The 22,103-nt window shown below is 32.8% G+C and overlaps 2 protein-coding genes, 1 long non-coding RNA gene and 1 other non-coding gene across 4 annotated transcripts; all 4 read left to right on the forward strand.

The window, feature by feature from the left end:
• The first annotated feature begins 558 nt into the window (after nt 1–558).
• LOC115228466 (WD repeat-containing protein 35-like) lies at nt 559–1,811 on the forward strand. Its single transcript, XM_029799043.2, has 2 exons — nt 559–830; nt 861–1,811. Exon 2 carries the CDS (start codon nt 1,029–1,031, stop codon nt 1,809–1,811), a length of 783 nt encoding a protein of 260 aa, XP_029654903.1. The 5' UTR covers nt 559–830; nt 861–1,028.
• Nucleotides 1,812–3,968: 2,157 nt separating this feature from the next.
• On the forward strand, nt 3,969–4,050 carry Trnal-caa. The gene has a single exon. It is a non-coding gene; the product is annotated as a tRNA-Leu (tRNA).
• Nucleotides 4,051–16,353: 12,303 nt separating this feature from the next.
• Nucleotides 16,354–16,643, forward strand: LOC115228465. Its single transcript, XR_003883217.1, has 2 exons — nt 16,354–16,503; nt 16,536–16,643. It is a non-coding gene; the product is annotated as an uncharacterized LOC115228465 (long non-coding RNA).
• Nucleotides 16,644–18,701: 2,058 nt separating this feature from the next.
• On the forward strand, nt 18,702–21,847 carry LOC115228467 (protein ZBED8-like; the record flags this gene model as incomplete). The annotated part of the gene is made up of 2 exons (XM_029799045.1): nt 18,702–19,362; nt 21,696–21,847. Coding segments are annotated over exons 1-2 (813 nt in total), but the record flags the coding sequence as incomplete, so codon positions are not given.
• Between the last annotated feature and the right edge of the window lie 256 nt (nt 21,848–22,103).

Below are 22,103 nucleotides of genomic sequence, written 5' to 3' on the forward strand. Positions count from 1 at the left end.
CAATACAAGAACTAAATCTCAGAGAAAAACAAATTGAAAAGTTGTAATTCCATCTTATATTATAAGATTATATGTTGTTGGCGACTCTATTGTTGAGGTAAGAGATGTCTTACATAGCCTACACAAAATTCCAAAAAATGGAATATCCGCGGTCTGTTTGTCAGAAAATCTTTTTCTTGTAATATTTTTATTCTGATTGCATAAGGGAAGAAGAAATGGCGAAATTATTTCGTACGAAGTAAAAAATTTGACAATATTGAGAAAGTTAAAAATATCTGGAGTACCTTCTTTATTAAAACTAAATATGAATTTACAGTTATATTCTGATTAAATATTAAATTTAGGAAGCTTGCTATTATTGACTCGGTCGGAACATTGTCAATCATTGATACTAATGATAAAAATACATTACTGCCAACTAATGTATCTACACGAACTGATGTTTGGGATGTTAGATGGGCAAAAGTAATGCTTGGTTTTAACCAACAGGACAACTCGGAACTAATAGCAGTTATGGATCGATCTAAGTTATACATTCTTAGAAACGGAGAAACCGAGGTTACACATTTGTTAAATTCATCTATAGGAAGTATTCGATTCGACTGGATTTATAAGCGAATTTGTTGACTTGCGAGTCAAAACAATTAATTTTGAACGTCTTTACATTCTTCCAGATTACCCAAATGATAATATTATTAATTTTTATGAACTAAAAGTACTTGTATGTAAATTTGAGCACAGAGTATAAAAATCGTAAAATCTTTAATTGAATCGAATAACTATGAAACTGCAAAAACGTATATTATGGATAATTATCATGACTCATTGTGGTATAAATTATAAGCTAATATTATTTGAAGGAACTTACTAGGCGAGGCATCGTTAAAAGGCTTAAATTTGGAAATTGCTGAACTAGCATATACAGTCTGCAAAAATTATCCGAAAATCCAATTTATAAAAGAACTAAAAAATATTAAAGTAAATATATATTTGGTATACAGGACGAACAAATAGTATTAGCAAAAGTAATGACTTTGTTCAAAAATTATAAAGAGGCGGAAAATATTTATCTTTCTATAAATCGGAAGGATTTGGCAATTAACCAATGGAAACTGATCGGAGATTATCTTAAATTACAAAATATCTCGGACGAAACATTTAATAAGAATATGCCTGAAATTAATCACATTGTTGGTAATCATTATGCGGATCATCGTAAATGGAAGGAGGCCATTTATTATTTAGAAATGGCAAAAGATAACTCTCGGATAATCGATTGTTATTATTCAATTCAAGACTTTGAAGGTCTAAAAAAATATTCAAATGAACTATCCAATGATAAAAATTCTCTTTTGAAGATTGCAGATATATTTCAAAAAAGTGGAATGTATTTGCAGTCGGTCGAAATATACCAAAAGCTCCAAGATTTTGATAAAGCCATTTCTGTTTGCATCAGTGGAAATTTGTGGAAATATGCATATAATTTAGCAAAACAATCAAATTTAGTGGATATTAAATCGTTATTATCCAAGAACGTCAACTTTCTTGTAAATTCTGGACAGTTGTTTGAAGCTATAAGTTTATGTAAAGAAGGGGGAATTTATCAAGAGGCTGTCAAATTTGTCCTAGATTTTACAGAAAAATATCGACAAAACTGTCGTTCATTAACCACTATTAAAAAACTTTATGTTCTTGCTGGGTTCTTATTCAATGAACAAAAATCGGTAATTAATTTTGATAAAAAAATTTCAAGGCTCGAATTATTGAAAGTTTGGATGAAGAAAATAGTAGGATGGCAGGCAATGAAGTAGATTATAATCCATGGACTGGTGCAGAGGCATATCATTTTTTGATGTTGGCGAATAATTTTTTCCGACAAGGTTATTCCCAAATATATATTTTGTAGGGAAATATGAAAATGCTTTTTGGTGTTCCTATCGACTTTTAAGTTATGAGAATTTTCTTGGATATGAAAATATTCATTCCATTATTGGTTAAAAAACTAATAAATTATTTTAGCTTTATGTGCTTGTTTCACAAATCGCTTCAAAATATGTTCCCGAGAATTTACTTTTCTTGAAAAATCTGGACCAAACCAAGCAAATTATAAAAATTTAGCAATTAAAATATTTTCTAGGTATTAAATTATTTATCGAGTTATTAGCGAAAAGGGAAAGATAATTCTCAATTCTGATACAACTGATATGTAGTAAAAATACTTGTGTTATAATTAGAACCGAAGATATGATGAAACCCGTGTGCTATATTACAGGAAGACCGATAAGCATTGAGTCATATTGGCAATGTACCATGTGTAAACATTGCGCCGATAGGAGAGAAATTAAAAAGAGGCAATCCTGTCCTCTCTGTCATTCCAACAGAGAGGAATTTGTTTATTAATTTTTCCTTTATTTAAAGATTATGAATTTAATTAAAAAACTAGTCTTTTGTGGTTTTATTTCATAATGCTAAGAATAAAGTTTTTTTAGTAGATAAACTTCAGGAAACACATTTTTAGGTTCTTCCGTACTGTATTCAGTAAAACAATCAAACTGAAATTGTTGAAACCATGGAATAACTACGTGCATTGAGATGAGTTTGATATTTTAAAGATAAAAATAATTAAAAGATTAAACCAAAGACAAATCAATGAACTCAAAAAGTATTTTAAGCATGCCCCTTCTTGGCCTTTAATTTCTTGACATAAAAATCAAGTTCTGCCCCCTCAAGAATATAGCCATCACACCTTCCATGTTGTCCTGGTCTTGATGTCACAATAGCTAAACATATCAATCCAAGTATTCAACCAAGCAACTTCCCGCTCATAAATTGCTCAAGCAACGAAGGGGCCAAAGCAGCATGAACTTGCCTCTTGGCCATTAATTCAACATTTCGAGCATTGTCTTCTGTTTTCGGAACATCAGATTGCTTAATAAGGCTGACCAATTAAGAAAAACCTCGACTGTTTCTCCTTTCTTGCGAGGAAGTACTCTCCCATAGTAATTCTCGTAGAGAGTCCTGAAAGGGGCAGCATCCACACTGAGAATACAGCCTTTTACAATCGTTTTAGTCCTTAGGAGCTCGTTTGACGTACAATTGTAGACAACGTCGTTTATTCGAGCACGTTTTGTGAATCCTTCAGAGGGCCATGAGAAACTTCCAGTCGCCAGTCGTAGAGCTCTGTATTTTTTATTCCCCCCTCGACAGCGGACTGAACGGACCACTTCTTTAGTAGATAGCTTGAATGTGTTGATAAATTTTACTTTAGTATTTGCAGCCTGACGACCCATGTCAAACTTTCTCTTTTTACGGAAGAGTGGCATTCTTCCTCCTGTCTTTCGTCGTTTATGACATGAATCTCGTGATATTCCTTAGAACTATAAATAACACACAACCCATTGTATGTTGGCACGCTTATTCTTTTTGTTTTTAATTAAAAAAATAATTTAAAAATAGTTATAAAAAATTCATACTCTGAAGAAATTAAAAACTTAATTCATTACTGTCAGTGTTAGTAAATAAGTCTGTCAAAATAAGACTCGTCTGAACGGGGTGAGAAGAGAAAAAGTAAAATACGCTGGAATTAGGAATGGCAGATTGTTTGTCCCCCTGGGTGTTGAGACGTCAGGAATACAGGGGCCTTCTACTTGCAGCGTACTCCAGATTGGCTCACTAATGGAAAGGGTTACCGGCGACCCGTGTAAGCATCGGTATTTAACCGAACGAATATCTATAACCATAGTCAGAAGCAATACTCTGGCTATTTTCCAATGACCTTTTTTTCTCTAGTCCTTTTATTAATAAAATAACTAGATTTTAAAAAAATAAGACTAGAAATTTATCAAGACAGATATAATTTTAGCAGGTAACAAACTATACCATTTCCCGTACTAAATGGGATTAACACCAAACTAAGTGGGATTAGCAGAAAACTAAATTTTAAAATTGCGTCATTAATAAAATTAACAGCCAGTATGGCCGAGTGGTTAAGGCGTTTGACTCAAGATCAAATGGACATTGTCCTCGTGGGTTCGAATCCCACTGCTGGTATTTTTCGATAATAATTTTCATTATTAAACTAAAAATTTTTTTATAAAATATAGTGGCCGTCTTCCCAAACATTTTTATAAATTTTTAGAATAGAGTAGAGATTTAGAATAGAGACCGAGACGCGCTGGAAGAGCAGCTCGTCTCCCTCCGGTCATGCGTCTTCAAGGCAATTTTATCGCCGACATACGCAACAACCTCTCGGTTTCCTTCCGATCACGCCAGTGGTTTCAAAAGCAAGGGGGACGAACTTGTAAGCCTAAGAAAGTGGTACGTATTTCTATTTCTTCCTTTCCTCCGCAAGCGCGCAAGCGTATCCTGAGGAACATGCTGTCCAGGGCAACAGCTTCTCGGAAAAAGAATCCACATAGGTCACGTCGCAGACGAGTCATCCCGATATGAAGTTTCCTGTTGTTCCGAAGGAGTCCAACAGATTCCAGTGTAGACGGGAATCCGCCGAAATCCAAAACCCTCTTCATGACATCATTGAGAAGTGTATTTTTTGAGACCACCGAAACACATTGACAACAGTGTGGTTGACATATGTCCAATCCCAGTCGCAGACACACGCTGATACGGACGGTTTCATCTTCCAGGAGCAGACCATTAGACGCCAGTGGAGAGCATTTAATTAATCTCTAGAATGAGGCTGGCATTCGCAGTTCAACGACACCAACTGCATCTGGTCGGCTTGCGAGCGAATTTCAATCTGCGCAACTTTTATATCTAACTGAAGATTTCGTGGATGACAAGAGGAAAAATAAATAAATTTAATCTAAGTAAACATTACCTCAAAAAAATGTTTAAAGCATATTGAAATGGAGAAATTTTACAAATGCGACCTCCTTCAAGCGAACTGTCGATCCTCTATGAAGCAAAATTAAAGATTATTCTAATTGTCTTTACACAGGTTAGAGTTGTCTCACATTTGAAAATAATCCTGTTATTTTCATTGCGCTTTCGGTCTTGGCGATGATACTAAGTAATGGGTTGTTTTGTCAATAAGAGCCGTTTTGATTAGCAATAAACACACCTCCGCAAAATCGCAGCGACCTCAGACTTTGTCGCCACATACAAAGTAGTCTTTAATTTAGAAAAAATGAGATCTTTACCAAAGTGATTCAAATTATGCTCAGAATATAATAAATAATCTAAACTACTTCAATAATTTTGAGGTTTAGCTCAAAATCATCCTAAGAAAAAAATCTTAATTTAGAGATTTATACTCAATAATGAGTAGGTTTTTTTTAACAAAGTAAATAACTACAAGTTAATTAATAAAAGCTTCATGGGCGGAAAGCCGACGCGATCGAGAAAGAGTTAGAGCGTACTATCGCAAGGGATATCCGCTCGAAAAACCATCTCGATTCGCGGGCGTCGCCTGTGATAGCGGACATGCGGGACCCGATCTCCTGAACGAAGCTGATTGCCTTACTGCCCAAGGAACCGGAAGTCTCAACCGCGAATGGAAGGAATTGGAACTTCTCCGTAAGTGAGGAGTACTTCCGCATCTTTTTGCATCCCGCGGTTGTGACAATGGATCCAGGAGCGGATGCGGACATCAGCAGGTTCTGAGGCGAGAAAGAGTCCACACACGTGGCATCCCAGGTGAGAGGCTTCCCCCTGTTGAAGGGAAACACAGTGATTTCTGCTTTTCAGTTTTACTAAAACAATGAGTAGGTTGATCTTCGAAAACATAAGAAGTATCAACTCACAAAGAAAGCAGAAACTTTCCTAATTAAAGAGAGGAAACTATATATCTTAAAAATGTAAACGACCTACACAGGCTCGTAATTGCTTCCACGAGCTTAGAAGAGATGAAAATAATTGCACGTGAGATGTATGAAGCCAATCATTGTCAACATAATTCTCTGAAAGCCTTATATAGGCGAAAATTTTTTAAATTGAGAAGACAGATCATTCGGCAAGTTGTTAAAGAATGCAATTTCTGCTTTTCAGTTTTACTAAAACAATATGATAATTCAAATATTCCTTCATGGATTTATTTACCAGGGCGACTGAAAGAAGTTAAAATTGAAAGTTCGACCTGTAATCTGCTAACTCAGTATTGGTACACGATTCAAATTTATTAGTACACAGCTTTTCTTATTGCGCTACATACTGTAAAAATAAATCAAATGATGTTAATTTAAACTATTTATAATTTAAAACCTGAAACTTTACCGTTCTCGATTAGCACCAGCAAATTATTATATTTTTGTTTCAATTGCTACTTAAACCTGATATTTTTTTCTTAAATAAATAATTTTATTTTATCAAGTGACATTACAAGCCATTAGTCGGTTTTTGATATGGTTTGGGCATTATAAATCTCAAAAGCGAATCTCTATTGAGGGATTTTTCGCGTTGATATTCTTCTTGTTTACAAGAATTCGTGGATATTGGGTCATCGTCAGATTTCTCTGTACTGCTTAACAAACATGGATTTGCAGCTTCAGATAAAATTGGTTCTGTAGAATCATTTATAATTGATTTTTTTTCTTCAACTGAATCTATAATTTCTTCATTATTTCTATAATAAATATATATAAATACATATCAGATTCAAATTTTGTTGTATCGATCTCACTTTTGAGTGTGCTGCAATAATTTACTCCATCGTCAAACAGCTGTGCTACATCCTTCACAGATTTACGTTCAAGAGTGGGAAGAATAAATGAATCTGCCAACTCCGTACTGGTACGAGATTCAAAGCTATTTTCAACATGTCTTTTCCGATATTCTTTTATTTCATCCGATGAGGGATGTTTGATAAGCATATCAATCACCCCAATAACTGAATCTTTTTTAGTATTATCAGAATCGTCATTATCCCGTGTTGATTCGAAGGAATAACAAGGAATTTCAGATTCTTCTATTTCATATTTTTCTATAACATATGGTCGAATAAAGGTTACCGATAACCGGTGATTCTGAAATAGCTGATTCATCCTCAACTAATTGGACAGAATTGGTTGTCTAATTAGACTAATTTAATTAATTATGAAACATTAGGGGTGCAAGAATATTTTTCATAAACCACAGGCAACGGCACAGTAGGGACAGATTCTTTAATCTAAAAAATCTAAAATATTTTGAGAACCAGTTCAAAATCGTTAATCATCGTTTCAAGCCTCTCTTTGTCAGTATTATCCTATCAATAGATAATAAATATTGATACTGAGACATTTCTAAGTTGGGAAATAACGTTCTGATAGTTTCCATTTAATGATGACTGCTTTAAAGTGACACTGACTGGAGGAGGTGATGGTGCCCTTTTTTGTTTTTTCGACTAGAAATGTTTTATTAGTAAAAACAAGTAGAAATGTGGAAAATTTTTCTTTATTTGCGGTTTCCCCGACCAAATCCTTCATCTGAGAATTCTGGACAGTTTCTGACATTTCTCTACACTCCATTTCGTTCGGTTGTTTTGACTGACCAGTAAATTCGATGTTTTTTTTGTTTTTCGGTCGACGTTTAATGATTCGCTGTTTAAGGGTTGAGCATTTTTTCTTAATCTTCCTCACTAAGAAATAAATTTAAAATATCAAATAATAAATATGAAATATATATTAGTGGATTTATGAGGCCTACACATGCGCAAACTCATCAAATGCGGTAAATTATCGTTAAGAACATAACAGCATTGATCGTAGCCACTAATTGTTGATATTAAATCGACTCTTGGGTTAACAATATAAACTATGACGCCATTCATGCGTTCTTTGTTTCGATAAAGTACAAAAAATTTAGTGATGAGAAAAATTTAGTGATGAGGACCTTACCTATGAGGATTCCATATTTAAGACCATACACCATAAAGGGGTAGTGTAATGATAAGATAATCTCCTCTGGACGGGTAGGGTGTATCAGTTTGTAGTCTTCGACAGGATTCAATTTGAATACTTTACAGGCCTTGAGAGCCAACTGTTCCACTGTTGTGTCAATGTTTGTAAAAATATTGATAGCTTCACCTGTCGTTTTATTTATGACCGAAATGTTAATTTTCTCCGTCTAAGTGGTAATCATTATTCCTGCAGTACTAACATGTTTTGAAAATAGTGAACTAATTGAATGGTTAGTCTCCTGTATGAATATTCTGGGTATCAGCCTTATGTAACAAATGTTCAGATCATTTATTTTATCATAACCATTACAAGCAATGGCTTCACATTCTGGAAATTGACTATCATAGACTTGATAGGCATAGTTTGAAGGAATGAAGTACATCTTCTCACATACGTCCATAAATAGCTGTGCGACGTTCATACTACAAATTAACAGAATAAAGATACCTGAAAGTAACTGGAATGGTCATGAGACTCCCATCAGGATAAGAAGCTAGGACTTCATTTCCTTTTAAATCAACAATTCCGTCATTTTTCATGTGTCAATACCAAGAAATGACAAGAATTACGAGTGATAGCCAAATTATAATATAAATAGAATGAATATAAAGTCTACGCTGCGCTCGTTTATTTCCGATGTGAAGTATGCAGTCAATAAATCGATGATAATTAGTCTGTTATTAAGTCGTTTGGCAACCCGTTGTTGTTTTCTGTTTTAATAAGAATTAACGTCTATGATAGCAATTTTTAAATGCCAAATGCAAGTTCAAATTTATACACAAGTACTAGCTGAAATTCATTTCTAGAGAATATTAATATCCTTAACGTAGAAAGTGATTTTGAAGATGACGAGTTTGACTACGGAAATGAGTCAGTATGGCCTGATACATACAAGCCAACTAAAGTATGTCTTGATTTTCAGTGATTTTTAGAAAAATGTTTTCCAAGATTTCGAATTCACACCAGTTAAAGTTGATATGGAAAAAGTAGTGGAACGCCTTAAGGTCTCACTCAAAGATAGAAATATTCCTGAGAAAATTTTAATCAAGTATGGAATTAATGGAAAATATAATTGCCATTAAATTAAAAAAACTTATTATTATTTAATTTTTAATCAATAAGATTAGGTAAAAAAATTAATAAATTCAATTTATAAAAAAATATTTCATATATAAAGAAGTAATTTCCTTTCTTTCAATCCTACTTATGAAAAATATCTTGCACGTGACTCGGTGTCAACATTTCAATATGTTCTCCAAAAAGTAGACAAATGGATACTCTAACAAACTCGTTAATCATCGTTTCAAGCCTCATTCTGTCAGTATTGAATGAATGATTTTATTAAAAAGAAAAGCCGAAAAAAAGAGAAAGTTAATGAGACAACGTATGCCTCTTCTGCGTTGTTTCTCTGTCAGTATTATGAAGCACTTTGTCAACAACCTGTGGTTTCTACGCTCTTTAATTTGCAATTTGTCAAAAAATATAAAATCGATACCGCGATTTAAACTTTCTTAGGCAAAATTACCTTGCTACAAATAAGTAGGGAAAGCAAACCACACTAGGTGGCAACAGTTATTAGCATATACGCATAGCATTCTAACATCAGAAATTTTACTTAATCCTTATAAGAGTTTATAATACGCTAAATCCAATGATTTCTACTTTATAGATGGGGGCTGGAACATTAAAGAAGTTATTGATCGGCCCTGATTAAATACTTTACTATTATTGATCTATTTCCAAATTTATAAAGATTCCTGTCAAAGAAAGGATGTTTTTGCATCAGGAGTTTCTCAAAGATTTTGTAATGTGAAAGAAAAAGTCTTATTTTAGCACATCATTCTTGTGATGTCCAAAATTCAAAAATAATCTTAACATTGAAAATAATGATACTGATACTCCCCGTGAAACTATATCCCTCAATCTGATAATAAACAGCCAAATACTTTGCGAAATACAGAAATACAACATACTATGCTCAATTTAAACTGAATGGCTCATTTATACTCGAGTTCAGATCTCATGCGGATTTTAATAACTTCCAAATGGAGGTGATGAGCTAAAACTTTTTGGCTCTGAGTGCCATCAAATACGCCAGTTTGAGTTACGTCCATCGGAGATCTTCCTAAGGAATTTTTTATACTGGGTAGGTAATGAAGAACTGGAGAAGTACCTCCCACGATACTCTCACCCGGGTTTAAAGTGGAACGTTTTATGAAGTCTGGAAAAAGCTTACCAGTAGGAAAGTTAACTATCCCCTTGAGACGTGAGGCAATCCGACTAGGACTAAACGTTGGCTTCAGAAAAATTGACTGCGCATGATTCTGTAAGCATGAGACTCGTTGTTGAAAATGTCAAGCCTACGGGCATATAGCACGTTTTTCCAAGCAGAAGTAAGATGCTTTACTTGTGACGATCTTCATGATAGGAAAGAATCTCCAAATCCGAGAGAATCTCTGCATCAATTGTGGATCATTAGAACACTGGGCTACATATGGGGGCTGCCCCTCAATGAAGAATAATAAAACTACAGATTCCAATCCACCTCCTAGATTCCGGATTGTACACGGTCTCTAATAAAGCCCCAAATGTGACCTAAGCCTGAAAGAAACAGCAAACTGCGACTCCAGTTTGGAAGAATTGTCTGCCAACGGAAGCCTTTAAAAGCAGAGTATTTATTGGATCTCAAACAAATGAGCCTGCGGACTCAAAATATAATGACAACTATACTGAGACGATAGATCTGGAAGCATTATAAGTCTCAAATTCAACTCCGGAGAAAAAACTAACAAAGGCAAACGTCTCAAAAAAGAAATCCCCTTTAAAAAGGAACTTAATATGTCGATAGACAGGTCACTTAAATCAATTGGAATTGAGAGATGCGATCTCCAACAAAAAAGAACGATATTTACGGGATGTGGTGGTACTCCCACGCGAGGACTGCTATTAACCCATGTAAAAGGCTCTTTTGTGGTCACTCTCGTGAACGCATTCCGAGCTAATCCGGCTCATGGCTTTCCACCGGCCGGATATTTTAGTAGTAAACAAGTCAAAATTGAAACATGAAATGATATTTACCTTGGATGACTATATTTCATATGGTGTCACGTAGAGGGATGGTGCGGATGCTGGCACGGACACGTCCATCTTTTTATGAATAGGTTGAAGATAAAAAAAACTCGAAAATAGAAAACGAAATTACTTGCGAATTATCTCTCGAGTTATTATGTGGACAAAAGTGGATTCTATTGGAGGAATGTACTCTAAGAAATTAGCTGAAAACAAAAACTCAAGTGCTGATTTCTTCAAACGTAATTGCACTGATTGCAGGAGACCTAAATTCTGAATGCCTATCTTTTGGCTGCTGTCGAAAAGAAAACCGAGATGGAAAAATACTGCGGGCTATATCCGATCAAGCTGGTTTTGATTTCTGGACATCTAAGAACTAAATCATTTTTCATGCCATGGAGATGATTTCTTAAGGCTGTTTTTAACTTTACTCTCATTGAAGCTTTTATGTGAATCCCAGAGGAAATCGAAGACATTGGCAGTGATCATGCCTCCCAAATGAAATATGTTCAAACTGGATTAAACTGGTCCCAGGAGAAGGATGGTGTATTATGTTGAAAGGTTTCAAGTCAAATTTAACTGGACCACCATGTTTAATCCGTACTTACCTTAAAAAATTTTCATCTAATGACAAATTGGTCTTTTTAAAATAATCCATAAAGCAAATTGATCTGTTTTCTAATTGAAATTTTGAATATTTCTCAACAAATTTTTTTCTCTTGATTTTGTTAATTCCTTTCGATTTTCAGGTGCAAATTTTAATTTCTTTAATGTATACAAACTTAGATCGAGATGTCAAGCGATACTTACTTTTGATTTTGATAATTGTGAAAAATGTAAGTCAAATTTTTGTTGTATTCCATGAAATGTAATTGTATTATCGTCTTTGATGCATGATGTAAAAAGTCTACATTCTATAGTTCTTTATTAAACTTTTTCTATAATTTCTAACTCTCGTGTCAAGTTTGACTCCGTCCCATATCCACGAAATGCTATTTTTCTCGAGATATTGAATTCAATTTTCGTTTTTTCAATCCCCACCTGATTCTGCAGCTGAAATTAAATGTATTTTGTTTCGATGCATTTGATTTTTCTTTTCCAATGATTTACGTGTTATCTCCGCCACAAAATTGAACATAAACCAAAACCCGAGTTTGCAGGCCAATATCAATTAAAAGAATCTAAATTCTGTTCTTTAAAAAACTCGAAGGAATTCTATCATGATGTACTAAATTCCTCTCATTGTCTTAATTTAAGACACTTAAGACTCTTAAGTGTATAAATAACTTCCACTTGTTAAAACCACTTACTAGGACAAAAATTTGTTCTTCTCAGAGAGTAATAAACGAAATTGGTTTTTGTTTCTATATTTTTGAAATAATTATAATTATTATTTTTAATAATAAACTGGCAGACAAAGCAACATCTGGGAAAAATGTGTTTTTAAGACGTAGTCAGGATGCCAGAAAAAGCATCAGTGTGCCTACTGTCAATGAGAATGCATTATCTAAAAAAGAAACAAATCCTTACAAATGTAGCATTACTAACAGCACTAACAGGCCTCGGAGTCGGAATAATGGACCAAGAATTGAGATTTAAAAATTACTATAAACCGAATTCTTCATTTCCAATGATGCTTTCAGTTTTCTTATCTCTATCAACTTCAATTTTGGTGTTATTAATCTTATTTTATCATTATTATAAAATAAAATCAAGGCTCCTCTGGGATGAATCAATTTCCTTTATTGCCTACATCAATTTAAAGGATATATTTTTAATATTTCTTGAAGTATTTGTATGTCTAATACACCCCGTACAAATTTTTGACAAAAAATTCCCGATAAATGCGATGCTATCATTCCCCGACATGACCGTTGCTTACTTCCATCTCAATTCTCTGTTGACTATCCTCATGTTTAACAGACTATATCTTGTCCTCAGAGTATTTAAGCTCAATTCTCGATATTATACAAATTTCTCTCCACACGTTGTTGGTATGTTAGGGCACATTGACCTTAACTCCACGTTTATCGTTAAATCACTTCTTTATCAATATCCAATCAGAATGTTGATAGTAATGATAGCTACAGGATTTCTGATCTCTTCTTGGTCCCTTAGAGCCTGTGAAATATCAGTTGATGAGATTCACGGATCTTTTGCTAACTCAATGTGGCTTGTGGCTATAACTTATATGTCTGTGGGGTACGGAGATATTGTCCCCATATCTTTTTGCGGACGAACCACTGCTGTACTCACTGGAATATTTGGAGCTTTTTGTACTGCTCTTTTGATTGCCGTCGTGATTCCAAATTTGAGGTTTACCAAAGCCGAAAGAAATGTTTATGAAGACTTTTTAAAATTAGAAAACTCCAAAAAAATCGAAGAAGAGTGCGTCAATGTATCGAAAGCCAGTCATCAAATATATGAGGTAGCATACCTGGTCATTCTCTTTAGTGTAGTAAGAGAATTTTAAATAAAAGTTCTTATAGAGATCGAGCTCAGCTTATCCGACAACAGAGAATGTTAATTAAGGCTAAAAAGAGAATGAGGGGAATCAAGCATTGTCAAAGAATATTATTTGAAGAAAGTTATTCGCTATCGGACATTGGAAAAATTAATGAAATGATTGTTTCTCTCCAAGCGGAGACAGATAGAAATCATAAAATTCATGAAATATATTATAAAGAAATTCTGAATAAACTTGATAGTATAAATTAAAATATTTTAATAATAACTTCAAATAATAAAATAAATTTACTTGGTTAGAAAATTGTTTGTAATGTTAGTATACAATTATCACCTCTCAAATAGATATATTGATTCAGAGATATCTTCAATAGTATCACTAATTTTAAATATTCCGGACTTCACATCGAATAAAATTATGTCAAATAAGTCCCAGGTATTCCATGATTATAAATCTACCCATGACATCAGAAGGCTTGGCGCAAACAACATTTTTGATAAATAACTTTGTGAGGTTCACCATTTAGAATGCTTCATTTCGAGGATATTACTTAAATATAAAAATCAACAATTCATCGACACGAGAATTTGAGAAAGACTAGCTAAAAAAGTCATTAAAAAGCAAAAGAACTATCATGGAAGCAGTTAAAAGATAAGAAATTGAATAAAAAATAAGCATTGTAAAATTCTTGTTAAGTCAGTGGTTTTCAACCGTAGTTCCTAGAAAATTTAATGTTGTCGTCAGGAATTTCAAATAATTATAAAAAAATTAAAGCTAATTAAAAAAAGGTGATGAAATTTTATTGTGTAAAAGTGGTTTTTAGTGTTAAAAAGTTTGAGAACCGCTGTACTATATAAACAAATACATTAACAAATAAAAAAATAATTGATACAAAAGCCCTATTAGTAAAGGCGGTCATAGTTAGTTAATTAGTTACCCCGGCTCTTCTAGCATGTAGGAAGCCGGCTGCAATCAGGTAGCAAGAAGCAGAGATTGATCCTGAATCCCAATAGGTGGTGAAACTTCCTTATCCTTTTATCAACATCCTTTTACTTTAAAAAGAATTCCTTTTTGAGCCTAAAATCCAGATTTTATTCTTCATTTCAAAAAAACATTACTCCCATACTTTCAGCTTTATACATTCACTTGCAACGGTATGAACATTCATGTCAGGAAACTAATACTTGACTTGTTGAGCATGCGGCAGTTTTATCAAATTCAAGGGAAAACTTATTCACTTTCTAGTGACTACTAAAACAGATATTTCCGAATACTGGATTTTGTATTGTTTTATACAATCTTTGCAATCAAAATGAACTCAGCGGATGGTAGATTCCAGGTTTAAAAAACTGGGCACAATAAGTTTTTTGCCATCGAATCGAGAGCTTATCTTTAATAATTAATGTCATCGTACAATGAGGTTACCACGCAAAGTTAGACGAACCAATAATTGATCCGAAAACAATAAGCAAAAGATTCTTCTGCATCAAAGAAAATGAATTGAAAAATTTTTTTTATTCGAAATGTACAATAAATCATATGTGGAAATTGATAGTTTTTTGAGCAAAGAGGAAAGCTCTTTTATAATATTACGACTACAGGGGGTGATGAAATTGTCAAAAATGTGTCAATTACCAATCAAATAGGCTTTTGAACACAAATGAAATTTACATAGAACCATATAAATATAATACATTGTGTTGATTTTCGTCGATACAGTTGATGCAATTTCTCAGAGCTGTACAATATCGTCGATTAGTGGAAAGCCTTTGTCTTACCGTATCACGGTGGGCAGTACATTTAAGTTTTCCGTGTATTCTGTTAAATATAAGTCGTGCAAACAACAAGTTTGTAATTGCTGCTAGCAGATGAAAAAGAATCAATTTATTAACTTTTTATGTTTCATCAAAAAAAAAATTTCATTAAAATAAAATATCCAATCTTGTTATCTTAATTTATATTGTGAATGAAAACAACAATTAAATTATTATATTTTAATTTTTTAATAATTATGTAAAATTTTTTAAAATAATATAACCTTAAATTCTAAAAAGAAATAAAATATAGATCAATCGTGAATAATTTATACAATGATTTTCTTGGTGTTTCACTTTTTCTAACACCTAGATTTTTTCAATTTTGTTTTTTCTTGCACGTACAAGGGACGTCGACATCGATCTTAAAAACGGGGGAAAAACTTTGACATATACCCTAGAACTATCTTCAGCTTTGGATTTCTTGAAAACACTGAAAACCCAAATCATTCCAAAAGTTTAATAAATAATTGATAAAATATTAGTATTATGATTCAGACATAAGTGAATTTGAACTAACCATTGATCAAGCAATAGCTGAAATTGCAAAATTAGATCAAATCGGTATTGGCCTCATTAGTTGACCTATTTAAAAGAAAAAACAAAATTTAAATCCACAAAAGATAATAAAGTGCATGAAGAACAGTTTAATGAAATATCTTACGATTTCGAAACTCCACATATACCGGAGCTCTGTGAATTTTCTGACTCCAATGAGCTAAATATAGATGAATATTATGACTCCAATGAGCTGAATATGGATGAATGTTATAACTCCGATGACCTGAATATGGATGAATGTTATAACTCAGATGAGCTGAATATAGATGAATATTATGACTCCAATGAGCTGAATATGGATGAATGTTATAACTCCGATGACCTGAATATGTTTGAATGTTATAACTCCGATGACCTGAATATGGATGAATATTCTAACTTAGATGAGCTAAATATAGATGAATATTATGACTCCAATGAGCTGAATATGGATGAATGTTATGACTCCAATAAGTTGAATATGGATGAATTTTATAACTCTAATGACCTGAATATGAATGAATATTATAACTCCAATGAGTTGAATATGGATGAATATTTTAACTCTAATGACCTGAACATGAATGAATATTATACTTCTCGTCATCCGGATATACAAAAAAATTATGCCTCTGATTATCCATATTTTCACAAATCTACGAAGAAAATAAAATCTATAGGTGAAAACTTATCTTTCAGCGACAAATTCGGCCTCTGGGTTTGATTTTATATGTTTAGAGTTTATTTTAGTTTTTTGAACATCGTCATATAATCTATACTTCATTATTTTTTACCGGAAGCACATTAATAACACTATCCATTATTTGTTCAGCAGTAAAAGTCGCCAGAAGATATAAGGTATTAGTTAATTAATATGTAATTTAGAAGAAAAAGAGGGAGCTTCTAACTGATGTCGATTCAATTGACAAAAAATTACTGGTAGATTGGGATGATTATTAAGTTTTAGAATGCTTAAATAAATTTACTAACAATAATCAGTCTTGTTTGGCTTTAATAATAAATTATTAATAAATTCAAAATAGGACAAATTAAATAAATTGTTAGAAACAATAATCTAATTTAACAGGAATTTCAATATACTGCCTACAAAGATTCCAAAGTTGAAAAACAAAACTTTACAAAGAGAAAAAAACAACCCTACAAAGATTTCTTCTACAAAGACTGTAGAAGACTGGTAGAACTCAAGTTATTACCAATTTTAAACAACTCAATTTCATATTCAATGTCTAATAAAACTTTAAAAAAGTTGCAGTTAAAATTATGATATTTCAAATAAATTATTTATAATTAAGAGATTAACTAAAGTCATTCCGAATATTTACCAGTATATTCTTCTTTCTTGAATCCATAGAAAGTATATTTTCTGTATGAAAGCATCTTGTTATTTCTGTCAATGTCAACATTAAATTAGAGTTAAAAAATGTCATTACTGAAAAATGAATTAAATCACTATTAATAATCATGAATCTTTTTAACTTAAAATGCTCAGATATATTTCCCTTGCCGAGAAGAAAGTAACAACTAATAAATAGCTACTTTGATTTAGTAAAAATGTTTTGATTTCCTAAAAAACGCTAATTTTTGAAGCTTTAACCTAATGCTTGAAGCGTCAACACTAATGTTTGGAGGGTCAACATCAATGCTTGAACCTTCTATATTAAAGCCCGAATAACTAATTTTCTAAAGTATTCTTTATTTTATGAAAAATATTTTTAAATCTGATTAAGTGTACCTGCACTCCAAGTCGTTAGTATCCACTCTCTTTTTTTAGAAGAAGAGCTTATCTCACATTGCCTTTTACTCAAAATCATCACATCTTATTTTATCAATGTGTCTTCTTCAGAAATCATTGGGTCGTCTCTACCACTACATGATATCTCAACAAACCGATCAGAAATAGAATCATACTCTTTATCAGATACCTTCATCCCATTTTTGCTCAATTAGCATACTCTTAAGAGTCATTTTCAGCGTAACTGATTGGATGTGCGTCCTCTTTGCTTCTCCAATAGATAAGTTATCAATATAATTTTCGGAGAACTTCATGACGACTCCATCCCAAATCATAATCAAATGAATATTTGTCCCTGAGAGTCAAAAAAGAAATTAATTAAATTTTATTATTTCCTTGAAAAATTTATTTAATGCCCTAAAGCAAAAATTTCTCTATAATTAGATTTGCTTTAGATCAGGGGTGTCAAATATGTGGCCCTCGAAAGACATAGGTGCGGCCCTCAGCGTACTTTGCCAAACATAAGTGCGGTCTGATTTAATGGCTATACCAGCGGTTCTCAACCGTGGTCCCCAGAAAATTTTTAGTGGTCCCCAGGAATTTTCGAAAAATAAAAATATATTAAAGTTAAAACTAATTGTACAATTAAGTATAAATCAAAAACATTGAAATTAATCAAGCGGTTCTCAATCGTGGTCCCCAGAAAATTTTTAGTGGTCCCCTGGAATTTTCGAAAAATAACAATATATTAAATTTCAAACTAATTGTACAATTAAGTATAAATCAAAAACATTGAAATTAATCTGATTTGATTAGCGTGGTTTATCATTCTAGTTATGGTTAACAAGAATCGTCGTCTTTGGTCGGATTCTTACGTACAATTTGGATTTACTAAATTCATTGTCCCAAATAATGAAATAAAGGCAAAATGCATGATTTGCCATAAAATTTTGGGAAACAATTCACTGAAATCTTTTCAACTTAGGCGCCACAAAGAGTCTGTACACCTAGAAAATTCTTCCTCACATGAATATTTTAAAGTCAAAAGAACGAAGTTTGATTCACAGCCAAAGCTTGAGTGGTTTAATAAATCTCAAGATAAACCGAGATTAGAAGCATCATATGCTGTAATTTTAATTTATATCCAAAACAAATAGGTCTCAATGATTATCGCAAAAAACAAAGCTGCACATAATTCTGGTGAAAAGTTAATCAAACCAGCGGCTCTTGAAATGGCTCGAATTTTGTTTGGTCCGGATGCAGTTACCAAACTTAAGGACATACCATTATCCAATGATTCAGTTTCCCGTAGAATTTCAGAATTGTCATCTGATATCCTGAAGCAATTAATTGAAAGAATCAATAAAAGTAAATGCAGAATAAGTATTCAATTGGACGAGTCAACTGACATTTCTAACGTCTGTCAGCTTGTGTCCTATGTTCGCTTTGTTGATGATGAGAATATTATTGATGAGTTTTTATTTTGTTTGGAGATGGATGGACACACTCGTGGAGAGGACATCTTTAATATTTTTGACAATTTTATGAAGACGAATAAAATCCAATGGGATAAAGTTGGATCTATATGTACTGATGGTGCACCTGTGATGATTGGTCATCAATCTGGACTTGTTACTCGTATTAAGGATTTGGTTCCTGATATTGTTACAAGACATTGTGCATTGCACAAATATGCACTTTGTTCAAAAACTATGTGTTCGTCGTTAAGAGAAACACTAAACACCATTGTAAAAGTGATAAACTATATTCGATCTCGACCACTTAATCATCGAATTTTCCAAACTCTTTGTGAAGAGTTAGGAAGTGATCATTCTATACTACTTTATCATTCTGAAATTAGGTGGCTTTCAAGAGGGAAAATCCTTTCGAGAATTTGTGAACTTTCCCCTGCGATCTCTTTGTTTTTGCGTGATAATATGCAGCATGATTGGGCCGATCAATTTGATGATTTTACTTTTAAATCGAAAATGTATTATCTTGCCGATTTTTTAAACATTTTAAATGAGTTTAATTTGTCAATGCAGGGTAAAATTTTTATTAATTTATTTAAAGGTCTTTATATATCAATTGTCGAGGTCAATCAAATAATAATGGCTTTTAAAAAAAGTTATTATTGTGGATAATGAAAATAAAAAAAGGAATAACATCAATGTTCCCAATGCTTGAATATCATCTCGGACACAACCCACCGGATAATGTTCTTCTAAGTCTGATAATCAAACATCTGGAAAATCTCAAGACAAAATTTGATGATTATTTTCCTGTTGAAGACCCAATTCCAAACTGGATCGTTAACCTTTCTTGACCTCATTTAAAGAATATCAGGAACTCAATTTTCAGCAGAGCTTGATTGAACTTCAATGTAATCAGTCTGCTCAGATTATTTTCAAATGTACTTCATTATTAGATTTTTGGTATTCTCATTAATAATTACTTTTTATTGTTAGGTGTCAGATGGCGAAAGAATTCCCCATTTTGAGTAAAACTGCATTGGAATCAATACTTGCATTCCCCACTACTTATCACTGTGAAATGGCGATGTCGTGTCTGACTTTTCTAAAAACAAAATATAGAAATAGACTACGGGTACAAGATGATATGCGAGTAGCTTTGTCGAACATAGAGCCTGATATAAGTAAAATTATTCTGAGCAAACAAGATCAGAAATCTCACTAAATTACTATTAAATTTTCTGTTATTTTGATAATGTTCATGTTATTTTTATAATAAATATTCGAACATGTCTAAACCTGGCCCTGACGAGGCCAAAAATTGTGCGCTAATACCAAAAAATGTTTATTTTATTTAAGGTGGTCCCCACAAAATTTTATAGTGCAAAAGTGGTCCCCAGTCTAAAAAAGGTTGAGAACCGCTGGGCTATACAATGCAAAAAATTATTTTTTATTTTTTTACATTTAATTAAAATTTTTAATTGTATTTTTAAATCGTGTTTGTTAATGTCACGTGGTTCTTCTGGAATAAAAAAGAAACGCTCCTTGAAAGATGAACGGAGAGTGTTTCAAGATAAATCGGAACTTCTCTATTTTTGCACAATGGTTGATGGAAAAATACATTGTTTGATATGTAACAAGTTTATCGCTATACCGAAAGAATACAACCTAAAGAGGCATTATCAATCTAATCATCTATCATACAATTATTTCGAAGGTATTAAGTTGCTTATTAACCAAGAAGGTCCAATGCGTGTTTCAAAGCTAAATGAATTGCAAAAAATTTATCTGCGTTACAAACTCATTTCACAAAAATCATAATCGAAGTACTGCATTAGTCACTGCAAGCTATGAAATCAGCAGAATGCTTGCAGTAAATGGAAAATCATATTGTGATGGTGATTTGCCGAACACATTAATGAAATGGCATTGAATTTGAAACACCAATTAAAGTCTGATTTGTTAAAATTCGAATATTTTTCAATTGCAATCGATGAAACAGTCGACGTCGTTGGAATTGCACAATTAGCAATCTTTTTTAGAGCCTGTGATTCAGATTTTAATATTTATGAAGAATTTCTCGAACTGGTACCAATGCACGATACTACTACAAGTAAAGATATCTTTATAAAACTACTACAAATTTTCTTTGAATATGGGTTTGATTTGAAGAAGCTTGTATGTTTATGCACTGATGGTGCTCCGAATATGGTTGGACAACATGCTGGGGTTGCCGCTAAATTGCGAGCTGTGCAAAATTTTATTTGTTGATATTGGAAATAATTTTATTTATGGAGATGAAAGGGCAAAACACAGACGAAATGAAAAGTCAATCTTGGATCAAAGATTTGGCAGTGGATATTACCACACATATGAACGACCTTAATTTATAATTGCAGGGCAAAGACAAGCTCATAACTCAGTTGTCAGATCATATCAAGTGTTTTATTTCGAAAATCAAATTATGGAAGTTTCAGCTATTAAATGAAGATTTATCTCATTTTCCTACGTGCAAAGAGCTCAGGAGTACTGTTGATGCACATAATGTAATGAATTTTTCTCAGTATGAAAGACAACTAGAATCGTTGTTAAAGGAATTTCAAGAAAGATTTAACGATTTTTCGTTTTTTGAACAACAATTTTCATTATTCGCATCACCATTTTCTTTTAATGTTTCCAATGCAGATGAAAGTTTACAAATGGAACTATTGGAAATCCAATCAGATTCTATACTTAAAGCTAAATATTTGGAGGTTGGAATACCTGCTTTCTTTTCATATCTTCCTGGAAAGTTTAAAACTTTAAAAAGTTTGCAACAAAAATCATTGCTATGTTTGGTTTGTAATATGTGTGTGAACAGCTTTTTCATCTATGAAAATGACAAAAACTTCTTAAAGAACAGGACTAACTGATAATGAGAAATTATTATAAATGCGGCCCTCGAAGCGAAATTGTTACAAAATGCGGCCCTCAAAGCGAAACGAGTTTGACACCCCTGCTTTAGATTATTATTATTATTATTTAAAGACCAATACGGGCAAGCCAGTTAATCCCGTGATCGCCGATCCAAACGAGGGAGATCCTTCTGAAAGG

This window comes from Octopus sinensis, unplaced genomic scaffold, assembly GCF_006345805.1.
Source record: "Octopus sinensis unplaced genomic scaffold, ASM634580v1 Contig10597, whole genome shotgun sequence".
NCBI lineage: Eukaryota > Metazoa > Mollusca > Cephalopoda > Octopoda > Octopodidae > Octopus > Octopus sinensis.